At 40.2% G+C, this 24,513-nt stretch overlaps 1 protein-coding gene across 1 annotated transcript in view; it reads left to right on the top strand.

The window, feature by feature from the left end:
- CFAP47 (cilia and flagella associated protein 47) overlaps positions 1 to 24,513 on the top strand; it is a 429,694-nt gene that overhangs the window by 150,840 nt on the left and 254,341 nt on the right. The window contains 3 exon segments of the mRNA XM_014549721.1: positions 15,592 to 15,692; positions 21,355 to 21,477; positions 23,373 to 23,601. Of these exon segments, the coding sequence (XP_014405207.1) occupies positions 15,592 to 15,692; positions 21,355 to 21,477; positions 23,373 to 23,601 (453 nt within the window).

The following is a 24,513-nucleotide window of genomic DNA, read 5'->3' on the forward strand; positions in this document are numbered from 1 at the left end:
AGTCAATTAGCATATTCCCTCCTTATTGGCTGTGGGCACCGCCATCTTTGAGGGGGGGAGTCAATTAGCATATTCCCTCCTTATTGGCTGTGGGCACCGCCATCTTTGAGGGGGGGAGTCAATTAGCATATTCCCTCCTTATTGGCTGTGGGCACCGCCATCTTTGAGGGGGGGAGTCAATTAGCATATTCCCTCCTTATTGGCTGTGGGCACCGCCATCTTTGAGGGGGGGAGTCAATTAGCATATTCCCTCCTTATTGGCTGTGGCCGCCACCATTTTTGTGACGGCATGAAGGTCAATTAGTGTATACCCTCTTTATTAGATAGGATTAGTATACCAGTGCACTGATTTGTGCACCAGTGAGGTCCCTCGGCCTGGCTTGCGGCGATCAGGCCACACCCAGTTGTCCTATATCCCCCAAGGGGTTCTGGATAGCAAGAGGGTGCAGGCTAGGCTGAGGGACCCCACGGGTGCACGGTCTGGGCCAGGGAGAGACCGAGGGAGGGCATTAGGGCATGGCCGGCCTGTCTCTCCCAGTCCCAATCGGCTGGATCCCAGCAGAGAGCTAACCTACCAGTCAGAGTGCCCCCTGGTGGTCAGTGCGCATCATAGCAACTGGTCGAACAGTTGAACATATGGTCGGACACTTAGCATATTGGGCTTTTATTATATAGGATTAGAGGCCTGGTGCATGACATTCGTGCATGGGGATTGGTGTCCCTGAGCCCAGCCTGCACCCTCTCACAGTCCAGGAGCCCTCAGGGGATGTCCAACTGCCGGTTTAGGCCCGATCCCTGGGACTGCTGACACCTAACCACTTGCCTGCCTGCCTACCAGATTGCCACTTAACTGCTCCTCTGCCGGCTTGATGGCCCCCAACTGCTCTTCCCTGCTGGCCTGATCGCCCCCACTGCCCTCCCCTGCCGGCCTGATTGCCCCTAACCACCTCTGCCTCGGCCCCCACCACTGTGGCTTTGTCCGGAAGGAAGTCGGATGTCCGGAAGATGGCCGGTCACCCAGTCTAATTAGCATATTACCCTTTTATTAGTACAGTGGGGCCTTGACTTACGAGTGTCCCGACTAACGAATTTTTTGAGATACCAGCTGTCTCTCCGCTGATTTTTTGCTTTGAGTTGATAGAGTATTTGAGTTAACGAGCTCCTTAACAAGCTCCTTAACAAGCTCAGTCTCGGAATGAATTAAACTCATAAGTCAAGGCCCCACTGTATAGACTAGTGGCCTGGTGTACGAAATTCATGCACGGGGGGTGTCCCTCAGCCCAGCCTGCACCCTCTCCAATATGGGACCCCTTGAGAGATGTCCAACTGATTGCCCCTCACTGCCTGTGCCTCAGCCCTGCCACCATGGCTTTTCTGGAAGGACATCTAGAAGGTCTCCCGGTCTAATTAGCATATTAACCTTTTATATTATAGATAGTATATTACTATACATATATAGTATATATATCTATAATAATAAAAGGGTAATATTCTAATTAAACCAGACGTTCTTCCGGACAACCTTCTGGACAAAGCCAGGGCTGTGAGGGAAGCCTGGGTCCCGAGTGCCAGAGGGAAGCCAGTGCCAGCATCTGGGGGAAGAAAGGTCTACTCTTGCACAAATTTCATGCTTCGGGCCTCTAGTAATATATTACCATTATCTATATATACTATATGTATAAAAGCCAAGCGACTGGAATGATTGGAACAACCGGAATGACTGGTCGCTATGATGTGCACTGCGGTCGGCCAACCAGCCTGATGGGGCGAGGCTGGCCAACCAATGTTCCGCAGCACCTCCCCTCAGCCGGCCAGCCCCAATTGACCCCAATCGGGGCAGGCCAGGAAGACCCCACCCATGCATAAATTCATGCACCAGGCCACTAGTAGTCTATAATATACTGTATTATATCACATATAGTATATTCATTTCTAATCAAATAATTGATTTATTAGGATTTAGAAGGGAGGGAAACAGATCTTAACGTGATGTTTTATCCAAGGTGAAGTATGACTGTATCCGGAACTCCAGCTTCCATGTCTCTTTCTTGCATACGTTGATAGATAAAATCTTCTAATTTACACCTCTCTGACTCCAATTTTTCTCTTTTGATGCTAATAGTCAATCTTTTGTTGACATTAAAAGACAATTAATTGCGGTGCTTTAGGCTCCTATAAAGCACTTACTCTGTGACACTGTCCTAGGAAGCATTGTATCCTTTTTTTATATTACTAACCTTGTTCATAAAAGTTTAACTTCAGTTTGCTCTAGTTCTTAAATTCACACTTTGCCTTAAGTACTATGTAAGGTATACCATGGAGCTCACCAATACAAATCCGTGAATTTCTTAAATCTAATGAAGACTCAGGCCACATTAACATGGTGGGAAGGAAATAGTTTCCCCTAAATACTGTGTGAGCTAGATGGCTTCTGAGACAGGGGTATAAATGCCTCTTAGATAGGCATGAATGGACTTTACTGTGCCAATGTCTTGAGGTCTGGTCAGCAAATGGGATGGAGACCTGAAACAGTCTCCAGGAGGTAGAGGGGTGTTGTATTTGATGATTTTCTTGTCTTATCTCTTTGTCATTTTGTTTCCTTTTAGCCTCAAGACTTGTTTGCTCTTTCCTGAATTTCCCACCCATATTACTTTACTTTCCACTAAAGTCCATTTCAACCCTCAGCAGGTTTAGGATAAAGTAGAGCTATTGGAACTAATTTAGAAACTTTGAAAATCATAGATGAGCTACGAAAGGTTTTTCCATGCACCCAGTTGAAAAAGGCAACAAATCATGAGCACTTTTCAGAACCTTAATACAGGCAAATTATTTTATTGCTGCCTTTTTAACTCCTTATTTAGTTTCCCCACAGTGTATAATCAGAGCTTCCTTCTCTGAACTCCCCAAAGCTGCCATTGCCTTTCCCTTTCTAGACACTCCACCTCTGATCCCATTGAGATAAATGAGATCTTTTAACAAGAAATTCCTCAACTGCTTTCCTTTTACCTCAGAAGTTTTCTTTGGAAGGAATCTTTCATTGTCGGTAATACTTGTGTGCTCTGCTCAAGATTTGGGTAAGCAAAGATGAAATAGAAAGGGGCCCTTCTTTGATGAAGGTCAGTGTAGTAGGGAAGGTAGACTTTAACCAAGTTTTTTATAAACTACTAGAGGCCTGGTGCATAAAATTTGTGCATGGGGGTGGGGTCCCTCAGCCCGGCCTGCACCTTCTTGCAATCCGGGACCCCTCAGGGGATGTCCAACTGCTGATTTGGTTTAGGCCTGATCCTTGTGCAATCTGGGACCACTGGCTCCTAACTGCTCACCTGCCTGCCTGTCTGATTGCCCCTAACCACTCTGCCTGCCTGCTTGATCACCCCTAACAACTCTGCCTGCCTGCCTGATCTCCCCTAACCCCTCTGCCTGTCTGCCTGCCTGATCACCCCTAACAGCTTGCCTGCCTGCCTGATCGCCCCTAACTGCTCTGCCTGCCTGCTGATCACCCCAACCACTCTCCTGCATGCCTGTCTCATTGCCTCTAACTGCTCGCCTGCCTGCCTGATCGCTCCTAACCACTCTGCTTGCCTGCCTGATTGCCCCTAACCACTTTGCCTGTCTGTCTGGTCACCCCTCACTGCTCACCCACCTGCCTGATTGCCCCTAACCACCTCTGCCTTGGCCCCCGCTGCCATGGCTTTGTCCGGAATGATGTCTGGAAGGTCGTTTGGCTGTCCGGTCTAATTAGCATATCACACTTTTATTATTATAGATTTGGTGCCCATAGAAGTAAATTGAGTATGTAACACAAAAGGAATGACTAATAATGTCCTGGGTGGTAGGAGAATCTGGGAAGGCTGCATAGGCTTCTGAGTAAAATCTGAAAGGACAAATTATGTTGGCCAGTGTTTATCCTCAATGGAAACCTTTTTTTTGCATCCCTTTGTCCATATGGAAGTGCATTGGTTCAGTAAAGAATAAAACACTCATTCCTTTGCTTTCTTTTTCTTATATATGGCCATTTCATACTGCAGGTCCCTTGGGGATTAACATGTTTGGCTTTTAATTTTGTTTCCTTCTTTAGACTTTGTCATATTTGGATTGGCTGAACTGGCACAAACTATAAATTATAGTCACTATTGTACCTGCTAATATGTCTGATGCCATTGATAATGGTCCGCTCTACACTCATGTGCCCTCAGCTCGTGCTTGCATACCCTGCTTATGTTTTACAATTCCCCCCAAATCTGAAGAGGGTTATTGATATGGGCAGAGTATTACAAGTGGTAAAAAACAAACAAACAAAAACAGAAACAAAAACAAAAACAAAACTAGGTTTGTAGGCTGAAGAAGTCTCATTTTTGCAAGATAATTTTGGGGTTTGATAGTTACCGGCAGTGCAGGACTGAGAGATGACATTGAAAGGACAGCAGTAGGAGATGATGACAGTTTTGCATGTTTTGCTTCGGTGTCCATGAGGCATAGGGGGAGACCAGGGTTGATTATGGAAATGAAAGCTTGGATAAATACAGGAAGCAGGAGGTAAACAGCTATTACTTAACACAGGTCAGGTCCTCAGTCCTAGTCTAGATATCATGTAATCCACAAGGCAGCCTGAAAGGTGGATGTTTTTAGATCTTCATCTCTATGTTACAGAAAAGGAATCTAAGGCTCATAGTATGATACAGTTTGTCCAAGTTCACTCAGATGTTAAGTGGAGGAGCCAGGAATTTGAACTGAAGTTTTTTTTCCAAAGATTAGGCACTTAGTCACCTTATTTTAACATTATTTATATTGTTTAGAATCATTTGGAAAAATTTACTGTAGCTATACTTTTTTGAGAGTAACACTGTCATATGTCATATACAAACTTTCCAAAGAATAAGAAAAAGGAATGGTATATTTTTCTCTTCTGCTCCTTTGCATGTCTGTCTGTCTTTTTCTCACACACTCATACATACACACACACACATATTAATGAAGATTCTATGTTTGACATATAGTAATGGTAGTAATTAAAATCTACCCCCAAAAAACTGGGTTATTTTTTTATTTTTATGGATATACTAGAGGCCTGGTGCACAAAAATTTGTTCACTGGCGGGGGGGGGGTTGGGTGTCCCTCAGCCCGACCTGTGCCCTCTCACGGTCTGGGACCCCTTGGGAGCGCTGTCCTGCCCCACCTGCAGTATGCAAATTTAACGGCCATCTTTGTTGGGTTAATTTGCATACTCTTCTGATTGGCTGATGGGCGTAGCGAAGGTACAGTCAATTAGCATCTTTGTCTATTAGTGTAGATTAGTTTATCGATGAGACAAAAACTCATAAATTATCTCCATGATACAGCATAAATAAGTGAATGTTTATAGTTTCACTAAAAAAGCCTGTTACAACTACTGCCAGTCAAACCTACAGAAGACGATTTTTACTTAAAAATAAATTGATTATATATAAGTACTTATAAGATATACAACTCTTTTAGATGTTTTAAATTAATATTGTTTGCAAAAGGCTTCAAATCAATGTATTAAAACGAAATCCAGTAACAAAACAACTGCTAAAGTACTTTTTTGAAATTATACATTTCACATCAATAAGATTTCAAAGTGGAAAATGCATATTTCTTTTTTTTAAATTTTTATTGATTTTTTACAGAGAGGAAGGGAGAGGGATAGAGAGTCAGAAACATCGATGAGAGAGAGACATTGATTAGCTGCCTCCTGCACACCCCCCATTGGGGATGTGCCCGCAACCAAGGTATATGCCCTTGACCAGAATCGAACCTGGGACCCTTCAGTCTTCAGGCCAAGGCTTTATCCACTGAGCCAATCCGGTCAGGGCATTTTTCTTATAAAAAATTAAGATATTTTCTTTTCCTACAAAAATTTAAGAAATGTACTTATTATTGAAACAAAATATATCTTTTTTTAAAAAAATATATTTTATTGATTTTTTTACAGAGAGGAAGGGAGAGGGATAGAGAGTTAGAAACATCGATGAGAGAGAAACATCGATCAGCTGCCTCCTGCACACCCCCTACTGGGGATATGCCCACAACCAAGGTACTTGCCCTTGACCGGAATCGAACCTGGGACCCTTCAGTCCGCAGGCCGACGCTCTATCCACTGAGCCAAACCGGTGAGGGCCAAAATATATCTTAATTTAAACATGGATGGTTTATGAGGGATTTTTGTGTTAATAAAATAGTTGAAATAATATGAAGAATGGTTTTTGAGGAAGTCAAGGAATACAATAGTAAAATATAATTCCTCTCATTGCTGCTTTATGAAACAACCTCTATTCTAGGTTAAATTACGGTTTTGTGGCTTTATTCAACAGTTTTTTTCTTTCTGACTTTTCTTATTTTTATTTTTTGGTATATAAGGTTACAATGTAGGGGCAGGAATTCCGTTGTCATGAGGGAGTGATTGCTTTTGATAATCTCCAAATCATTTACATTGTGTTTCAGAGTTGATATGTGTTTTTATGTTTACATATGTATATTATGTGGGAATTCACACAGAGATCACACATATTAATGAAGATTCCATGTTAGACATGGATCTATTGATTAAGAGTTGCCAAAGTGTTGTAATCCCCTATTTTGTATCGCATTTTTCACTCTAGGTTGAAGAGAATAAAATATTATATCTTGAAGGAACTTGTAATTATGAGAATGAAGTCTTGCCACTTGCTCTTGCTTTATGTTTACTATCTGACTAGTACTTTACCTGGACCTTGCAAAAATATGAAAGTTATGGCTTTGGTTGATTTATTTCATAGAAATTCGAAGATTGCTAAAGATAGTTTAATATTTTCCAATGAGTTGATTTCAACTGCATGTTTAAGGTTATCAGGAGGTTAGCTTGAGTTAACAGTGCCTCTGTCAAGCTGCAAACAAAATTGAGAGTGCATATTAGGAATGTGGCATTCCAAAGCTCTGAGATCCTCCATACATTTTTTTTTCAGTTCACAAGTATTTAACACATATCCATTATACTCAAAACCATTTATATCTTATCTAGGTTTTTAGTACTCAAATTTAATTTGAATAACTTTACAACAAATGAAAAAATCCGCTGTTTCATAAGAGAGCTAACATGAGTAATTGGAAATTAAAATTTAAGTGAAATGAAAGAAATCCAAATGACTCATTTATCAAATAGATATGGGGTGCTATTCAAATATCAGCTGCTTTCTCTTTAGAGCTGTGGTTCTTGTGGCTCTATACTGAAATTACTTGGGAATGTTAAAACATACACATGCCTCAGTCCAATCCATAGACTAGGTACAGTGGTTGGCAAACTGCGGCTCGCGAGCCACATGCGGCTCTTTGGCCCCTTGAGTGTGGCTCTTCCTAAGCCTTAGGAATACCCTAATTAAGTTAGTAACAATGTACCTACCTATATAGTTTAAGTTTAAAAAATGTGGCTCTCAAATTTCAATCGTTGTACTGTTGATATTTGGCTCTGTTGAGTAATGAGTTTGCTGACCACTGGACTAGGATATAATTTGTCTGAAGGGTGACCGAGGTAGGCATTGCAAATTTGAAAAGCTCCTTGTTTGATTCAAATGGGAACACAGTGTTGAGAACCCTGGCTCTAGAACAGTGGTTCTTAAACTTTCCCCTGCAGAGGACTCACCTGGAAGGCTGGTTGCAACAGATTCCAAGCCACACCCCCAGAGTTCTTGGATGAGTAAATCCTGGGTAGGACCTGCACTTTTGCAAATCTAACAAGTTCCTATTCAGTGCTGAGGTTGCTAGCCCGGGCACAGACTTTGAGCATGTTTGAAAGGCAGAATTTCCAGTCCCAGTCCCAATCTAAGGAATCAGTAGCATCTGGATTTTAAAACTATTCCCAGGTGATTTGGTGCACAGTAAAGTTTGTGAAACACTGGACCTAAAAAGACTAAATAAGGTAAGGGAAAATACCATCAAAAGGGAATAGATTAAACAGTGGAACACTGTGAAATATTTGGCAGGAAATATAACTACTAGAAAAATATCCTAGCCAGTTTGGCTCAGTGGATAGAGCATCAGCCTGCGGACTGAAGGGTCCCGGGTTCGATTCTGGTCAAGGGCACATGCCCGGGTTGTGGGCTTGATCCCCAGTGTGGGGTGTGCAGGAGGCAGCCAATGAATGATTCTCTCATCATTGATGTTTCTGTCTCTCCCTCTCTCTTCCTCTCTGAAATAAATAAAAATATATTTTTAAAAAAGAAAGAAAATTGTTGCTGTGAGGATCCTTGGACTGTATATCCAACTTTCTTTTAGAATAGGTTTGGTTTAGTTTACTGATATTTTATCTTACTTAATCCAGTTAAGAGGTTTACATTGTAAAGTATAATTCCAAATTTACAGCAGATTAAATTGAAGTACTACTGTGTTTTTTTTGTCTTTTGGACTCTCACCAACTATAGAGTGAAAGAACCTAGATTTGAGATCAAGTCCCATTATCTCTATCACATAACTTTGCTTCCCTTTAACTGTTCAAGTCCTAGGATTTTATTACTATAACATGGTCGGTTTGGTAAGAAAACAATGAAATTACTTTTAAGTTTTGATGTGTTATATAGCATATAATCCACTATGAATAGGAAGATTTTGATGTTTTAATGCAAGTTAAACTACACTCTATGTTCTAAATGAGAGATCAATTAGAAGTGTACAGTAAGAATAGTACAGGCATGTTTGGTAGATGAGGGTGAACTAAAGTCAGGGCTGCTCATTAGCTGCCACACAGTGCTATATCCTTGCCAGGGTATACAATCTTGAAATATTTCTTTTTTAAAATTTATTTTCTTTATTGATTAAGGTATTACATATGTGTCCTTATCCCCCCATTGCCCGCCCCCTGGTGTCTGTGCCCATTGGTTAGGCTTATATGCATGTATACAAGTCCTTTGGTTGATCTCTTCACCTTATCCCCACCCTCCTTTACCTTCCTCTGAGGTTTTCTTTGCCAATTGATAACCAGCCACTATACTCAGTCCTCAGACCTGTTGCCTGACCTGCCTCAAGCACTCCTTCTGGACCTTAAACCCACTCAGAATCTAGTAACTAAAGGGTTAATGCCTATCATAGCCAGAGTTCTAAGAATCCTACACTATTTTGTTTTGGGTGGGTCTCAGCCTATATATAGTGATGCTATTGCTGAGAAATGCCTGGGACACTCACCTGGGCTATACTACTTGTGACAGCCCCAAAGATATTTTCCCTTTCAGAGCCATTGTTATGTCTGGACTGGCCCTTGCAGTTTTTGTTATGATTGCAAAATGCACCTCAATAACAGCTATGGGGAACTTTGAAAAGCAAGGTTTATTACTGAAAGTCCAGGAGGGTAAAAGACAAGCCTGAGGCCACCTGGAGCTGCACAGTGAGGTTGCAGAGAGAGAGAGAGAGAGAGAGAGAGAGAGAGAGAGAGAAAGAGAGCGCCTGGGTTTCTTTCTTTATTGGGGTCAAGGGTGGGATACCTAGGGTTTCACATGTTGACTCTTGATTAGTGAATTTAAAGCATAAGAATGAGAGTTAAAGCAAAGCAAAGGAAAAGCAAGTAGATTTATTGTTTAAGAATTATATCACTGTTTTCTATATAGGGTAGCATTTATCAACCTTGTTATGGATTCAAAAACATTTTGATACATAATAAAACATACTATGCTTACTCTCATTAAATTAATAGGGCAAGCACTTAAATTGAAATATTATTTTTAAAAGAATTTAATACCTAAAAACAAAATGAAGAGAAATGTTTTTCTCAGTACATAATTGTGTAGGGTACTCAAATTGGGGTCTGTTTCTATTATTATTTTTTTTAAAATGATTTTTATTGATTTCAGAGAGAGGAAATGAGAGGGAGAGAGAAACATCAATGATGAAGGAGAATCATTGATCGGCCGCCTCTTGCATGCTCCCCACCAGGGATCGAGTACACAACGCAGGCATGTGTCCTGATGTGGGAATTGAACCCTGACCTCCTGGTTCATAGGTTGACACTCAACCATAGACTGGCTGGGCTATTTCTATTATTTTTAAAAGTATTTTTAATATGCTCCTTCCAGACACCATACTATTTTGGGAAGGGTAGGAACCCATACAACGTAATGGAGATTAGCAGAACATGAATCAGACCCAGAGTCCAACCATGTGTGTGCTAGAGTATTCAGATTGGCAACACGACCTTAGTAACTCTAATGTAAATTAATATCTGTTCTTTATGAGTCTTTTTAGGATATCCTATGTAATAAAACCCTAATATGCAAATCAACCGAACGGCAGAACGACCAGTCGCTATGACGCGCACTGACCACCCGGGGGCAGATGCTCAACGCAGGAGCTGCCCCCAGCCTGCAGGCCCAGACCAGCGGCGGCAGCAGGGGGCGGGGCCGGCAAGTGGGCAGCATCAGGCCAGCCAAGGCGGGTGCCAGCCGCACCCCATCACCCTAGGGACCCTACCTGTGCAGGAATTTCGTCACCGGGCCTCTAGTTTGAAAATAAGTAACGTGAGTCAAGAACCTCTAAGGGACACTGCCATATAGCTAGAACAGCCGTGGGCAAACTACGGCCCGTGGGCCGGATCCAGCCCGTTTGAAATGAATAAAATTAAAAAAAAAAAAGACCGTACCCTTTTATGTAATGATGTTTACTTTGAATTTATATTAGTTCACACAAACACTCCATCCATGCTTTTGTTCCGGCCCTCCGGTCCAGTTTAAGAACCCGTTGTGGCCCTCGAGTCAAAAAGTTTGCCCACCCCTGAGCTAGAAGCAACTTTTGAGGTATTCAAAGCTCCCCTTATATATTAAGGAGAGCAGTATTTAGGATGTATTCATCTTTTGGAGACCATTCTTAGCACAGACCTGCTGCAAATGAGCCATCTAGAATTTTAGCATTGTGGCCACTGAAAGGGAAATCTCAAGAGTATTTTAATAATCATCTAATGATCATAACTGAAGGCAGTGTTAGAATATTGGCCCAAAACATTTGTTGTATTTTGGGGGACTGGCTTTTTCATAACACAATGTATTTTTCCACCTTTCTTGGTATTGTATGTATAGGTAGAATAGGTAGTGAGCGGGGAGTAGAATTCTTAAGGGGCCATGCTTTGTTCTGACATAAGCATCTGTTCCTTATTCCTTACCTAGCCCCATGGAAGGCTATAAAGATACCTTCATTCTATGAAGAACATTATTTTCATGGTAGATCTTTTAAACCAAGTCTCAGGATTGTAGCACTGTCTTTTCCAAAGTAGAATGTTTATTTATATTTAACCAAAACATATGATACCCGTGAATCATAATTAACTATATACAAAATAATACTAATAATTGTGATTTGCTCATTCACTTGTAGCGAAATGGGGGTGTTTAAAATTTGTAAAGAAACTGCAAAAGCACAGAAAGGGAATTCCAAGATAATATTTACCCTGTCTTCTGAGATTATTAAAATAATAGCAGGTTGCAAAAAAAGAAAAGTTAACAATCGGTGATGTGATTTCTCTCTTTTCCTCATTTTTCTTTTTTTTTTTTTTAAAAAATATTTCTATTGAATTCAGAGAGGAAGAGAGAGGGAAAGATAGAAACATCAATGATGAGAGAGAATCATCGATTGACTGCCTCTTGCACGCCCCCTACTGGGGATCGAGCCTGTAACCCTGGGCATGTGCCCTCAACTGGAATCAAACCTGGGACCTTTCAGTCCATAGGCTGACACTCTATCCACTGAGCCAATCCAGCTAGGGCTTTTCCTCCTTTTTCTTCTCTTCACCCCCAATCTCTCCAGGCACCTGCCTGAAGGCTGGTCCTCACAGAGCTCTTAAAGTTACATGCCCACGCAGTCGGCTACTGCAATTCCTCCCTGGAAACCCTACTTTAAACTGTGCTAACAACTATAGTATTTCCTCATAAGAATGCTGAGTTAAAAATTATATATATATAATTTCCACACACACACATATTAAGCAGCATTAGTGATTTAAAATTGTGAAAGAGCCCGTAAAGTGAGATTTTAAGATTTAAAAAATGGTTTACATTGATTACAGAATTATTTCCAGGTTGTTGGGCAGACTAAAAATGAGATGTTTCTTGTAAAAAGAATTGATATGTGTATAAAATAATGTGCAATGGACATATATTCTAGACTTGATGACTATCGATTTCTCATGTGTCTAAGGAAGATTTCTCTGCCCTTACCTTTCTTTGCTGTGATACAAATCAATGAAATACATTCACATGTGAAACATATGTCTGTGGATTTATGCACATTTCGATCAAGCCTAAACTCTTTTAAAGGTCACTAAATTGGTTAATAGCCACATATTTGCCAGAATTATTAATGTTCATAAGTAACTGTGTCTTTATGGACTGCAGATAACATATTATGGGTTATTGCAATGCCCACAAAAGCAGCTATAACTTGACTCCTTTTCCGTCCACTCAAGAAAGAATATTGAAAAACAAATGGGTGAGAATCACAGTATCATGAGGAATGTTTTCAGTCTATTTTGATCTATTAAAAATAAATAAAACTCTGTAACTTTATTGCTGATTAACAAAATGACATTTGATGTCCTCACTTGAGATAGAGATATTCTTGTCTGGCCACATCATGGATGCCCTCGATTGTCACAAATACACATTACAGCAGTAGATTAAATTCCATTGATTGACCTAACTTCCATAAAAGTGCTAGCTATAGTAAACATTCAGTATTTAAATAAACATTTCAATTTAACCTTTTGTGTGTAAAGTTACATGAGAATTATTTTGCTAGCAATTATTGAATTGAGAAACATTGTGAATAGGTGTGGATTAGCTGCTTTGGAAAGCTTCCCCAAGTATGTTTGTTTTGTGTAATAAAATCCCCTAAAACAAATACAATCATCCAAGTTATTCTATTACTAGAGGCCCAGTGCATGAAATTTGTGCACTGCGAGGGGGGGGGGGGCGTCCCTCAGCCCAGCCTGCATCCTCTCGCAGTCTGGGACCCCTCGGGGGATGTCCACCTGCTGACTTAGGCAGCAGACATCCCTGTCACAGTTTGGGATCCCTCTCACAGTCCGAGACCCCTCACTCCTTACTGCCCACCTGCTCGCTGCTCCTTAGTGCTGCCGCAGAGGCGGGAGAGACTCCCGCCACCGCCCCAGCCAGCCATGGCCCAGCTTCTGGCTGAGTGGCCCTCCTCCTGTGGGAGCGCACTGACCACCAGGGGGCAGTTCCTGCACTGAGCTTTTCCCCCCTGGTGGTCAGTGCACATCATAGCGATCGGTCATCCCGCCGGTCATTCTGCTGTTCGGTCTGTTTGCATATTAGGGTTTTATTATATAGGATTTGTAAGTCTCTATTTAAATACTGTGTGGATCCCTAACTGGTTTGGCTTAGTGGATAGAGCATTGGCCTGCGGACTTAAAGGTCCCAGGTTCGATTCCGGTCAAGGGCATGTACCTTGGTTGCAGGCACATCCCCAGTAGGGAGTGTGCAGGAGGCAGCTGATCGATGTTTCTCTTTCATCGATGTTTCTGACTCTCTATCCCTCTCCCTTCCTCTCTGTAAAAAATCAATAAAATATATTTTAAAAAAATAAATACTGTGTGGATGGCCATAAGCACTTGTTTTTGCTAGTGATGGTGGAGATGATGGGTTTTTACAATGAGAAGCACTTTCAAAGGGTTGACCCAGATATTTTTTTCTTCCATTTCTCACTTTTTTCAGTCCTGTAAATAGAAATCTAGATCATTAATCCAAAGTAGTGTCAGCTATAAGCTCTTCTGCAATTCTTCATAGCCACTGCCAGTTTTTCCAACATGTAATTTTATAATTTTCTAGCTGTTTTGTGGAGAAAGGTTTGAACAGAAAAGCATATTAAGGCTAAAGAGACAAGCTTCCAATGCCATATCCTGCAGCCCTGCCCCTTCTTTTTGCTGTGCTTAACTCTCTATGAATTCAAACCATGTTCAATAGCACTGCTTTTAGAATGTAAGATCTGCCTTTATATAGTACAGCCAGGGAGGAGAGCCTAGGTTAAAATGAGAAAGATATAAATAATATCATAATATTTCTCATGGTGTTTGACATATTGTTGACAGGCCATCACTGTACTTCATACACTGTTGGAAAATGATAAAATACTGTAATTACCAGGCCATTCATCACATAGAATTAACATGAAGCTTCAAAGTTTCATCCCTAAAGTGATTTGGGATGACAAGCAAAGAGTCTCTTAAATCTTCACTATTAATAGCGACAGAATTAGAGATGTGTAATTAGAGTATTAATTCTTCACCAGCTAATGACCAGAGAGATGAATGATGAGACTTTGCACACCTTATTTAATGAATTATATGTGGTCAACATGCGATTCAATATAAAAATTATGGTTTGTAAAAATATAATTTGCATTTTATTGGTTATTCTCTACTGCAGACATAATGTTCTTACTTGACTTCTTTTCTAACTTAGATTTCTGTTGGTTTTACCTTTTCTAGCATATAGTAGATTCATATCTAGAATCCAGTAGTGTGGAGAATGATCAAATAGGACTCAGGCAGTGATGGCTGTTCGGATGTGGAGGAAGATATATGGTGTGTGATATGTGTGTATGCGTGTGTGTGTGTGTGTGTGTGTGTGTGTGTGTACATGACTGATTCAAGTATAAAATTATCTTGATATACTATTGTAATGCAGAACTGAAACCAATAAGGCAATGTAACAGTGGTAAGGTATTAAATATAGTACTTCTATGGAAAATCAGTTGTACAAGATAGAGTTGTTACATAAGTTAGGCCTAATATACCCTGAGTGTTTTGTGGCTGGTAAAAATAATAAGGCACTTTCACAATGCTTTCATAAACTAGAGTGCAGGTTATAGAAGGTAATAGTACTCTCCACTGGTTTAATAACTTTTGCAGTATTGTTTCAGTTATCAGACACAGTTAAAGTAGGACAAACACAAAACAAAAATTCATCTAAACAAGTTGAACAGTTTGAGAACTATTTGGCGACATTGCAGTTGAAATAATCCTTGACCATTCTAAATGTTGGCAATCTTACGAAGAGAAACCTTAGAGAAGATATACTGTGTTTAAATATTTGAAGAAATGTAATGCGAGTTAGATGGTAGATTTTGTTCCTTGTTGTTCGGAAACAGAATGTCTCCAGCTACAGCTCTCCAGATAGAAAATGGGTCGTCTCCGAGTCGTGAGTGTCACTCTAGTAGTGTCTCCCTACTAGTGTCATCTGAGACTAGACACCATTTGTCAGGGATGTTATAGAAGAAGAAGTTATGTAAATGAACTCTTAGGCTCCTTCAACTCTTAACATTTCTTGAATCTCATTATGAACCTGAATAGTTACCGGCTGTGTTGTAGAGCACACTAGACATGAACTTTACCTTCTCTGTTAGAAGCTTAAAAGTAAAAAAAAATTTAAACCATTAAAATAGGTATGGTAGGTGGTTAAGAAAAGCAAAGTAGGTGGAAAGAAAAATAATAACTGATTCATGTCTTGACTCTTAAAGGTATCCAGGATATTTAAAGTATTTTAGTGCATTTACTGCATCTGGACATTTTATTTTATTGAAATGCAATATTTTCATTTTTAGGTTTTCACTTCCAGTTATTGCAACAGCAGAAAGCTGCATTCTTACTACTTACCCATATATGGCATTTCATATTGATGAGGAAAACATTATTGTAAGGAATGGTAAGTTGCATGTGACTGTTTTCTCTCTATCACTGTATCGGTTCTTGTTACACAAGGCTAACATCTAGAAGGAAAGTGACTTTAAATATTAACAGATATTATCCTGGCTGTTGTGGCTTAATTGGTTGGGCATCATCCCATACACCAAAAGGTCACCAGTTCGATTCCCAGCCAGGGCATATGCCCCGGTTGCAGGTTAGGTCCCTGGTCGGGATCTATAGGGGAGGCAAATGATCAATGTTTCACACATCGATGTTTCTCTTTCTTTCTCCCTCTCCCTTCCCCTCTCTCAGAAAAATCAATAAAAACATATTTTAAAAAAGAAAATAAAAAAATGAAAATTAACGCATGTTTAATAAACTCCTGCTATTACCAGGAGCCAGGTTTAGTATTGAGAGTTGAATATGGCAGTGTTTCTCTCTTTCTCTTTTTTTTATCCTCACTTGAGGATATTTTCCACTGATTTTTAAAAAAATATTTTTTATTGATTTTAGGAAGGGAGAGGGAGAGAGAGATAGAAACATCAATGATGAGAGAGAATCATTGATCGGCTGCCTCCTGCATGCCCCCCACTAGGGATCGAGGCCACAACCCAGGCATGTGCCCTTGACCAGAATTGAACCCGGGACCTTTCGGTCCGCAGGCCAACACTCTATCCACTGAGCCAAACAGGCTAGGGCTCCATTGATTTTTAGAGAGAGTGGAAGAGAGAGGGATAGACAGAGAGAAATATCGATGTGAGAGAAACACATCAACTGATAGCCTCCTGCACGAGCCCTGACCACTGCCCAGGCCGGGGAGGACCCTGCAACCTAGTTATGTGCCCTTGACCAGAATCAAACCAGAGACCCTTTGGTCCACAGGCTGATGCTCTATCCACTGAGCCAAACTGGCTAGGGCAGATAGTGACTCTTAATTCCAAAAGTTGACAATTTAGTGAGGGGTACATAAATAAATTAATACAAACAGGATAGAATTAAGAGCTGAGTGCATGAGTGAATTGAAATATTAGGAATGTGAGGGTGGTGCAGAGGTTAATGCAGATGTTGGGGGTCTAGGGTGACTTTATAGAAGAGATGACGTTTGTGTAGAGCTTCACAAATAATGATCTTGAACAGGATGATTGAGGCAAAGGACTATATAGCAAAAGCATTGGGGTGTGATAGGAGATATAAGGCAGGCACTGTATGGGCAGAGCCACACCACTACTCCGTTTATTCTCTCATAGTGGGAACCATCTGTGATTTTGAATATCAGTGATTTGGAAAGGGAACAATTGTTGGGATGCAAAATCAGACTGAGAAGGTGTTGGGGTCCAACCCCAGCAGGTCCAGTGGTTCCCAAAGGTGTGGATGGAGTCGGCGAAGAAGGAATGACACAGAGACAGCATTCAGTTGATCAGCATAGTTGGTTCTCCAGCCAGGTTCTCTAGCCAGGTTCTAGCCAGGTTCTCCAGTCAGGTTCAGTCTTTATTGTCCTATTACATCTGTATTTATACCAGTTGATTTTAATCCTTTCCATTATAAGGGCTATTCCAAGGTCACTGCTCTACTGATAAGCTACAAGGAAGTGACTGAAGGAGATTATCCTACCCAGTAAAGGTTATGTCCTCCCAGCCTCGCTGCTTGCCTTCCCTGGGACTGCCCTGTGTCGGTGGGTCTCCAGGGGTATAGGCTTTGGTGCTTTCCCTGGTGGGCAGACCCCTGGGGATGTGGGCCCCACAAGTCCCAAATTTATTGCCAACAGTCTTAGTCCAAGTTCTTCATAAGTAGTACATGGTATTTCTGTAACACTAGGGGGGTTTCACTGATTTATTCTCTTCCTTAGTCCTGTTAATCCCTGACTCCAGGGAAAAAATCCCCACCTGGGGAAACAAGCTTTCTCGGAGAGGTGACCTTGGTTAAAACACATAGCTCTAAGAAGGGGAGCAAACATATTAAGAACAGTATGACATATATGCCAGGTCCCTTGAAACATATACTGTACAGATGTTTTTTCCCTGCAGCGACTGTGTCAAGCAGCAAGGATGGACCGGCTTCCGGCAAGAAGGAGAGTGGTCAGTAGACTCACTGGGAGTTACTGCAGAGGAAATGTTGAGAAAATATAAAAACAATTGGATGAGAAACTGCTGAGCTGGGAGAGATGTGAAATACAAGGCACAGAAGAGAATGATGGATGGAGTAAATCTAAGGGGTTGAGAAAGGATGGAGAATGGGAAAAATTCCCTCTGTATAATAGATTGTCAAGGCCTTAAGTTTCAGTAATGAGTTGGAGGTCTTTTCTGTGTTTTTAACAAATTTTCTCATATTCTTCACTTGCTTCTTCAAATGTTTATCATTCTATGAAACACTCAATACTGTTCTTCCTCAGTCACAGGAAATGACCTTTTCTCTGACTTTACAGAAGAAATAGAGACCATCAGGCAGGAACACTCTGAACTTCCAAATGCCATGCATGCATCAGAACCCATTATCTCTTCGTCACAAAGCTCAGAGGCAAGACTCTCTCCTGACTTAGGCCATTGATGATCTTGCTTAATCAACTAACCTGGCTTACTCCTGCCCTTCAACTTCTACCTTCCTCTTAGCTGCTTTGGGGGAGTGTGCAGGATGACAACTGGGAGGAAAGGAGATGACATTCTCTCAGGGAACTGGCTCATTCCCAAAGGGAAAAGGGTGAATTCAGGCCACACATGCTTGATTTAGTCTTTCCAAACTTACCAATCAGATGAACCACTCAATTTCTCAGGGAAAGGGAGAAAAAATAGCAAAGGAAAGTAGGCTTTTAGAGTACCTCAGCTCCTTTAACAGGAAGGAAATGTCCGGGGTGAGGAAGAAAGTGTTCATCCATTACACTGTTGTACCTTCACTATTCAGCAGCAGTTTCTACTATTGACTATTTTCTCTCTCTTCCTAGTCCTGATGTTACTTTTTTATATTTTTCTAATATACTGGGCAGACATTTTAGATAACACACCATAGATGGAGCAATGGATGAAGGCATAGACCTGGGTGGAAATTCTATTTTGTGAGTTAACCTACCATTTTGCCAAATTTTTTTTCCAGTATTTTATTGACTTTTAGAGAGAGAGGAAGGGAGAGGGAGAAAGAGAGAGAAACATCGATGTGAGAGCAAAACATTGCCTGTCTCCTGCACAATCCCATACCAGGGATCAAGCCTGCAACCCAGGTATGTGCCCTGACCTGGAATAGAACCGCCAACCTCTTCGTGCATGGAACAATGCCCAACCACTGAGCAACACTGGCCAGGCCTTGCCATATGTATTTATCTTTAATTCTCATATCCTAAAACATCTGTATTGAACAAAATGTGCATGGTGAGGGAGAAGCAGTGTACTAAAAATATGTGCTTATTTCAAAAGGATTTTCTGAGGACTCAGAGACTATAAATACAGTGGGGCCTTGACTTACGAGTTTAATTCGTTCTGTGACGGAGCTCGTAACTCAAATTACTCGTATGTCAAATCAACAGTGAACGAGTGAGACACGTGATGCTGGCCTGATGTTTTGGCGTTCACTGTGACGTGCGCGGCGCCAACTAGCGGTGAGGGATCTGAAGCTGGCTCATAACCCGAATTTTAGCTCGCAACTCAAAGCAAAAAATCGGCTGAGAGACGGCTCATATCTTGAAAAACTCGTTAGTTGGGACACTCCTAAGTCAAGGCCCCACTGTACCTGGAAATATTATTATTATTTCATTATTATTGCTATTATAACTTATTATTTTATTACTCTTTTATTCTTTTAATAATATCTTCCCCAAAATAATGAAGAATTATTATACAAAATATTGCTATCTCTTTAAAAGAAAAAACATCATATCTTTGTGTTTGCAGGATGATTGAGTATGAAGTATATTGGTTAAAATACTGCATTTATTTGGGTAATTATTATTCTAGAAAGATATCATGATTCTTAAATCTTCTAATGTATCTTTATAAATATATGGTGTCCCAAAAATGTATATACACTTTGAATAATTATAAAGGCAGTGTTTATTAAAATACATTTCATTTTCAAAATGTAATAGAACCTACCGACATTGTTTATATACATTTTGGGGGATATTCTGTATTTATAATAATATTTAGTGCTTTTCAGGCATATGGTGCTTTGCTAAAGGCCTTATATTTATTTCATTTAGTCCTTTCAACAACTCTGAGTTCAATACTCTTATTAATCTCACTTTACAGATTAGGAAAATGACTCATAAAAGGTTGAGCAACTTGCCCCAGGGAATACTAACCAAATTTGTGAGACCTCAGAGGCTTCACACTTAGTAGCTACAGTGCTCTAGAGTACATTATGTTCAGTAAAGGTGAAATCTTAAAACATATTAAGTATATCCAAAAGTAAAGCAGTATGATTTACTTGTTAGAGCTAATATGCTAAATAAAAACTATTATAAGAATCACTAACATAATTTGAAGGGTACAGATGTGGGTTTGTATCCAAGTAGGAACTTTTTATAAGTGAGTTGGTAAGTAGAAAAGACACTGTCAAATGCATACACGATGACTCATTCTATCCTTAAATTCCCTCAGACTCACTTCTGTGGCTTATAGTTGTGTAGCATTCTGGAGTTATGCACACTTACTGGATAAAGGTTCTCTGGCAAATTCTAAACTGTCTTTGTACTGAAAAAGTGGAAGGAACATAGTATATGTTAGCATATTTGTATGTGTTATTGCTCATAAAATAATTCTCAAAACAGATTCATGAGCTCAGAACCATTGGGTTTTTTTTATGAATAAAAACATATGTTGCAGAGAACTTGTATAATATACGGCTCAGGAGTTATAGTATCAAGCTTTCAAATTAGATCTTTGTAACTGTACAGGCTGTGCTTTTCTGATAGAATTATATTATGAATATATATATATATATCTATAGACACACATACATACACACATGTGGATGGATGGACAGACAGTTAGATAGATACATACATACATACATACATACATACATACATAATCTACCGTAAGTCACATCACTGCTTTTTTCTTGGTCAGCATTGCCTTTGATTGGGTTCAGATTACCATGGTCGCAAATTCTATCATATATACAGCAACTCTAACTGGAATAGATATTGAAGGCTGTGCAAAATGGTGTCAGCTCGTAAGGGAGCAGTGATTTCATTTCAGAAAAATAACTGGGAAGAAATTACATTTGTTAGTGACACACTTTCTTTATATTTGTTTTTGAGCACCATATATCACAATTTCAAAACTTTTGGTGTAAAAACACTTAAATGTTTTGCATATCCTAGTTTATGCTAAAGTTGAGCATTGTTTATTCTCCAAAATCATTGATATACCATAATAATTTCCTTATCAAGCAAAGTTTATTGATTCAGACAACCATATCACCTTTTATGTTATTTTTTTCTTATTTGACATCTTACATCTTGGACATTTGACATCTTATTTGACATCTTACATAATGGACATTTAGGCTTATTTCTTTTATTTTGTACTGTGTATATATAATATATATGTATATGTACATATACATATATACATATTTATGTATTGTATATATGAAATTATGATATTTAAGTCCAGTAATTTGAAATTAAATTCAATAATGAATTTCCAAACGCTTGTTTGGCTTACTATGATGCAATGTGTCATTTGCAGATAAGGATCCCAGCCTTGTGAAGATTTCAAAACATGTTTCGCTTCCCTATGAAAAAGATGGATTATCTTCTCCTGCTCCATCTAAATGTGAGGAGATTGATCCTGCAAAGAGATTCTTCATCGGTATGTGGCAAATATATAGTGTACCACTCAGAGCCATTCTGTAACATGATCTCTTTAATATTATGTGATTTAAAGCTTTGGTTTTTATCAGGGAATAAGAAATACAAGAAGAAAATCATGAATTTGTCGTTAGTTCTAAGTGGGTCATCTGCTTTGGGAGCTCTCGCCAATGGTCTCAAGAAGAGATTCTCTAATGTTTTTGCTTCACAGTACACTTAGTAGCTCAGCAATTTTCCCACAGGCCAAAAGATGTGCTAGGAAGTTCCGTTTATTAAGTGGTTTGGTCCAAAAACCTCTGAGTAGTAGTATATGTGATAGCCAACAAATGTTAATTGAGATGCTAAATATCCTGCAAAGCCCCTGTGAATTTGCTATGGCATCCCAGGTACCCTCTGTCCCCAGTTTGGGAACTGTCGAACTAGGGGTTTGTCTGCTAATTACCTAGCTTGGATTTAATGTTGCCTGTCTTGGAAAGAGGTGAGCACAGAAAAATATGCAAACTTGCAATTATCTATTTAAATATTCTTGTCTCTGAATATGGGTAGTATTGACAATTTTTTGTTTTATTAAATGAACCAAACCAAATGAATTATTGTGGGGTTTTTGAATGAGTTGTGTTTGTGCCCTTACATAGGCAGTTTTTTTTTTTAAGTATGATCATACCATTTTATATTATTGAAAATTTCTCAAGAATTAACTCAAAATGTTTTGGCTTATTGAAGTGGGCTTCACTTGGATAGAAAGTCACTTTGAATCTAAAGCTGGTATTTTGTTTCTGTAAGTTTTTCAGCTAAGGTTTAATTCTGTCTAACAAATAAACCGAATAATTGTTAAAATATTTTACATATATAATTGAAAATGAAAGGTTCCATTTTGAGGAGTGTTTTCCCATACAGTTATGGAAAGAAAAAAATTTAATGTTTTTTATTGTAATCCATCTATTTTTAAAGTATTTCTGTTGGAATTTAAAAATAAATGATTTTCCTTTTTTATTTTAAGACTAGAGCCCCGGTGCATGAAAATTCATGCACTGGGGAGGGGGAGTTCTTCAGCCCGGCCTGCCCCCTCTCACAGTCTGGGAGCCCTCAGGGGATGTCCTACTGACGGGGGATTGGGGGGGGGGGAGGGGAGAGCGGGCCTAAGCTGCAGTCTGACCTCCCTCTGCAGGAGGCAACTGGGCTGATCAGGGGAAGGTGCCGCCCCCATTACCCTGCAGCTGCTGCTGCCTCTGGCCTCCCTCTGTGTGAGGCGACCAGGCCGATTAGGGGAAGGTGCCACCCCATCACCCCCTGCTGCTGTTGCTACTGCTGGCCACCACCGCGGCTGCCAGCCCTCCACCCTCCCTGCTTAGCGCTAGCCCTGCCCCCTACCCACTGGTGGGTGAGGGGCAATCTGGAGCCAGGCCAGCTAGGGGAAGGGCTGTGGGAGGTTAAAGCACAGCAGGTCGCACCCCATCCAGCCTCTGCGGAGGCGTGGCACCGGGACCAGGCCCATCCTGCTGCCTCTGTGGCTGCCTCTGCAGAAGGAGCAGCACTGGGACCGGGACCGCACAGCCCCCTCTCCCGCTGCCTCTGCAGAAGGGGCCGTGGCGCTGGACTGGCCTGCGCCGAGGACTCTCCTACACCGCTGGCCCTCAGCCCTCCCAGCCGCCACAGCTGCCGGCCCTCAGCCCTCGCAGCAGCTGTGGCTTTGTCCAGAAGACGTCCAGTCTAATTAGCATATTATCCTTTTATTAGTATAGATAGCAGTAAGTTGGATCAGACTTTCTTTGATTGCATAGAATAATTTGTAGAATGGGATCTATTTGTCGACCTACAAATTGCAATAGCTGACAGAATATTTTACTCTATGGTCAAATAACCCTTTTTGCAAAAAAAAACACACGTGAATTTTAGGAATAGAAGAAACACCTGGAAAAGTGAAAAGCCCAAGAAGTGAAAAGCCTAAGAAGAAAGGAGATAAATCAGTGGAAAAGCAGGAGGAAAATAAGAAATTCTGTCCTGATCCAGGAACAAAGGCATATGACTTCATTCAGAAGATTGTAAATGCAGTTCAGACCTGGTTCAGCCTCTTCGGCTGGCCTGACGGACCACATTCTCTTTCTGTTCCAGACAGTATAAGAAGGTGACAGTTGCATTATTCTCTAAATCCTTTGTTTTTTATCATATAATAAAATATAATCTATTAATTGGAGTTGTTTTAAGTGAAATACATTATTAAGTAATTTATTCTTAACTGATAAATTATAAGGAGACTATTAAGGAAAGCTAAAAAATGCAAATATAAATTCTTTAGTATACACTTACATTTCTATTCCTTCTAAATATCCAATGATTTTAGGCAGCAATGAAAATCTCTGAAGCACAGTTCCCTCATTTGTCAAACAAAGGGGAGTCTATGGGTAGGAAATCTCTTTTAACCTTGAAAAAAATGGAAACTCCACATTACTCTACAAATGACCTATCAGTCCTAGATCTAGACTATAGTCAGATAAACAGTGGTACTAGTAAACAGGAAGTGTCAATTTCTGCAACACTATCTCCTCTTTGACAATACATTTACCTCACTCTTCATGGGTGTTTTTTTTTTTATTACTGAGCATGTCTGAAATAGTTAAACTGCATCGGTTGCATTAGGCCACTTAATTCTGTTGTTAATTTACATAGGAAGTCAGGCACCTCCCTTGTTATTATGTTGCTGGTGTTGTGGTTCTCAAGCTCTTGGAACTTCCTTCTCAGAACTGGTATAACTTGCTGGCCCCATGGGGTCAAGTACTAATATCTAGCTAGAAGATCTATATTATAATTTTTGCTTCTGTACTTAGGAGTGAGCTAGGTTACATTGGGTCTATAGTTATCTTTCAATTTAACTTTTTCAGTGTTTTTTTAAATTAATAGGACAGTGTAAGCTACATAGAATAATTTCACTAATATTTCATATTTGTTTATGGTGAGAGAAAATGAATGCAGCAGATAACCTGAAAATTTGACAGCCTGATCATAAAATTATCTGATTCCAGGAAATTAAGAGAAGCTA

The sequence above is a fragment of the Myotis brandtii genome, unplaced genomic scaffold (assembly GCF_000412655.1).
Source record: "Myotis brandtii unplaced genomic scaffold, ASM41265v1 scaffold568, whole genome shotgun sequence".
Classification (NCBI taxonomy): domain Eukaryota; kingdom Metazoa; phylum Chordata; class Mammalia; order Chiroptera; family Vespertilionidae; genus Myotis; species Myotis brandtii.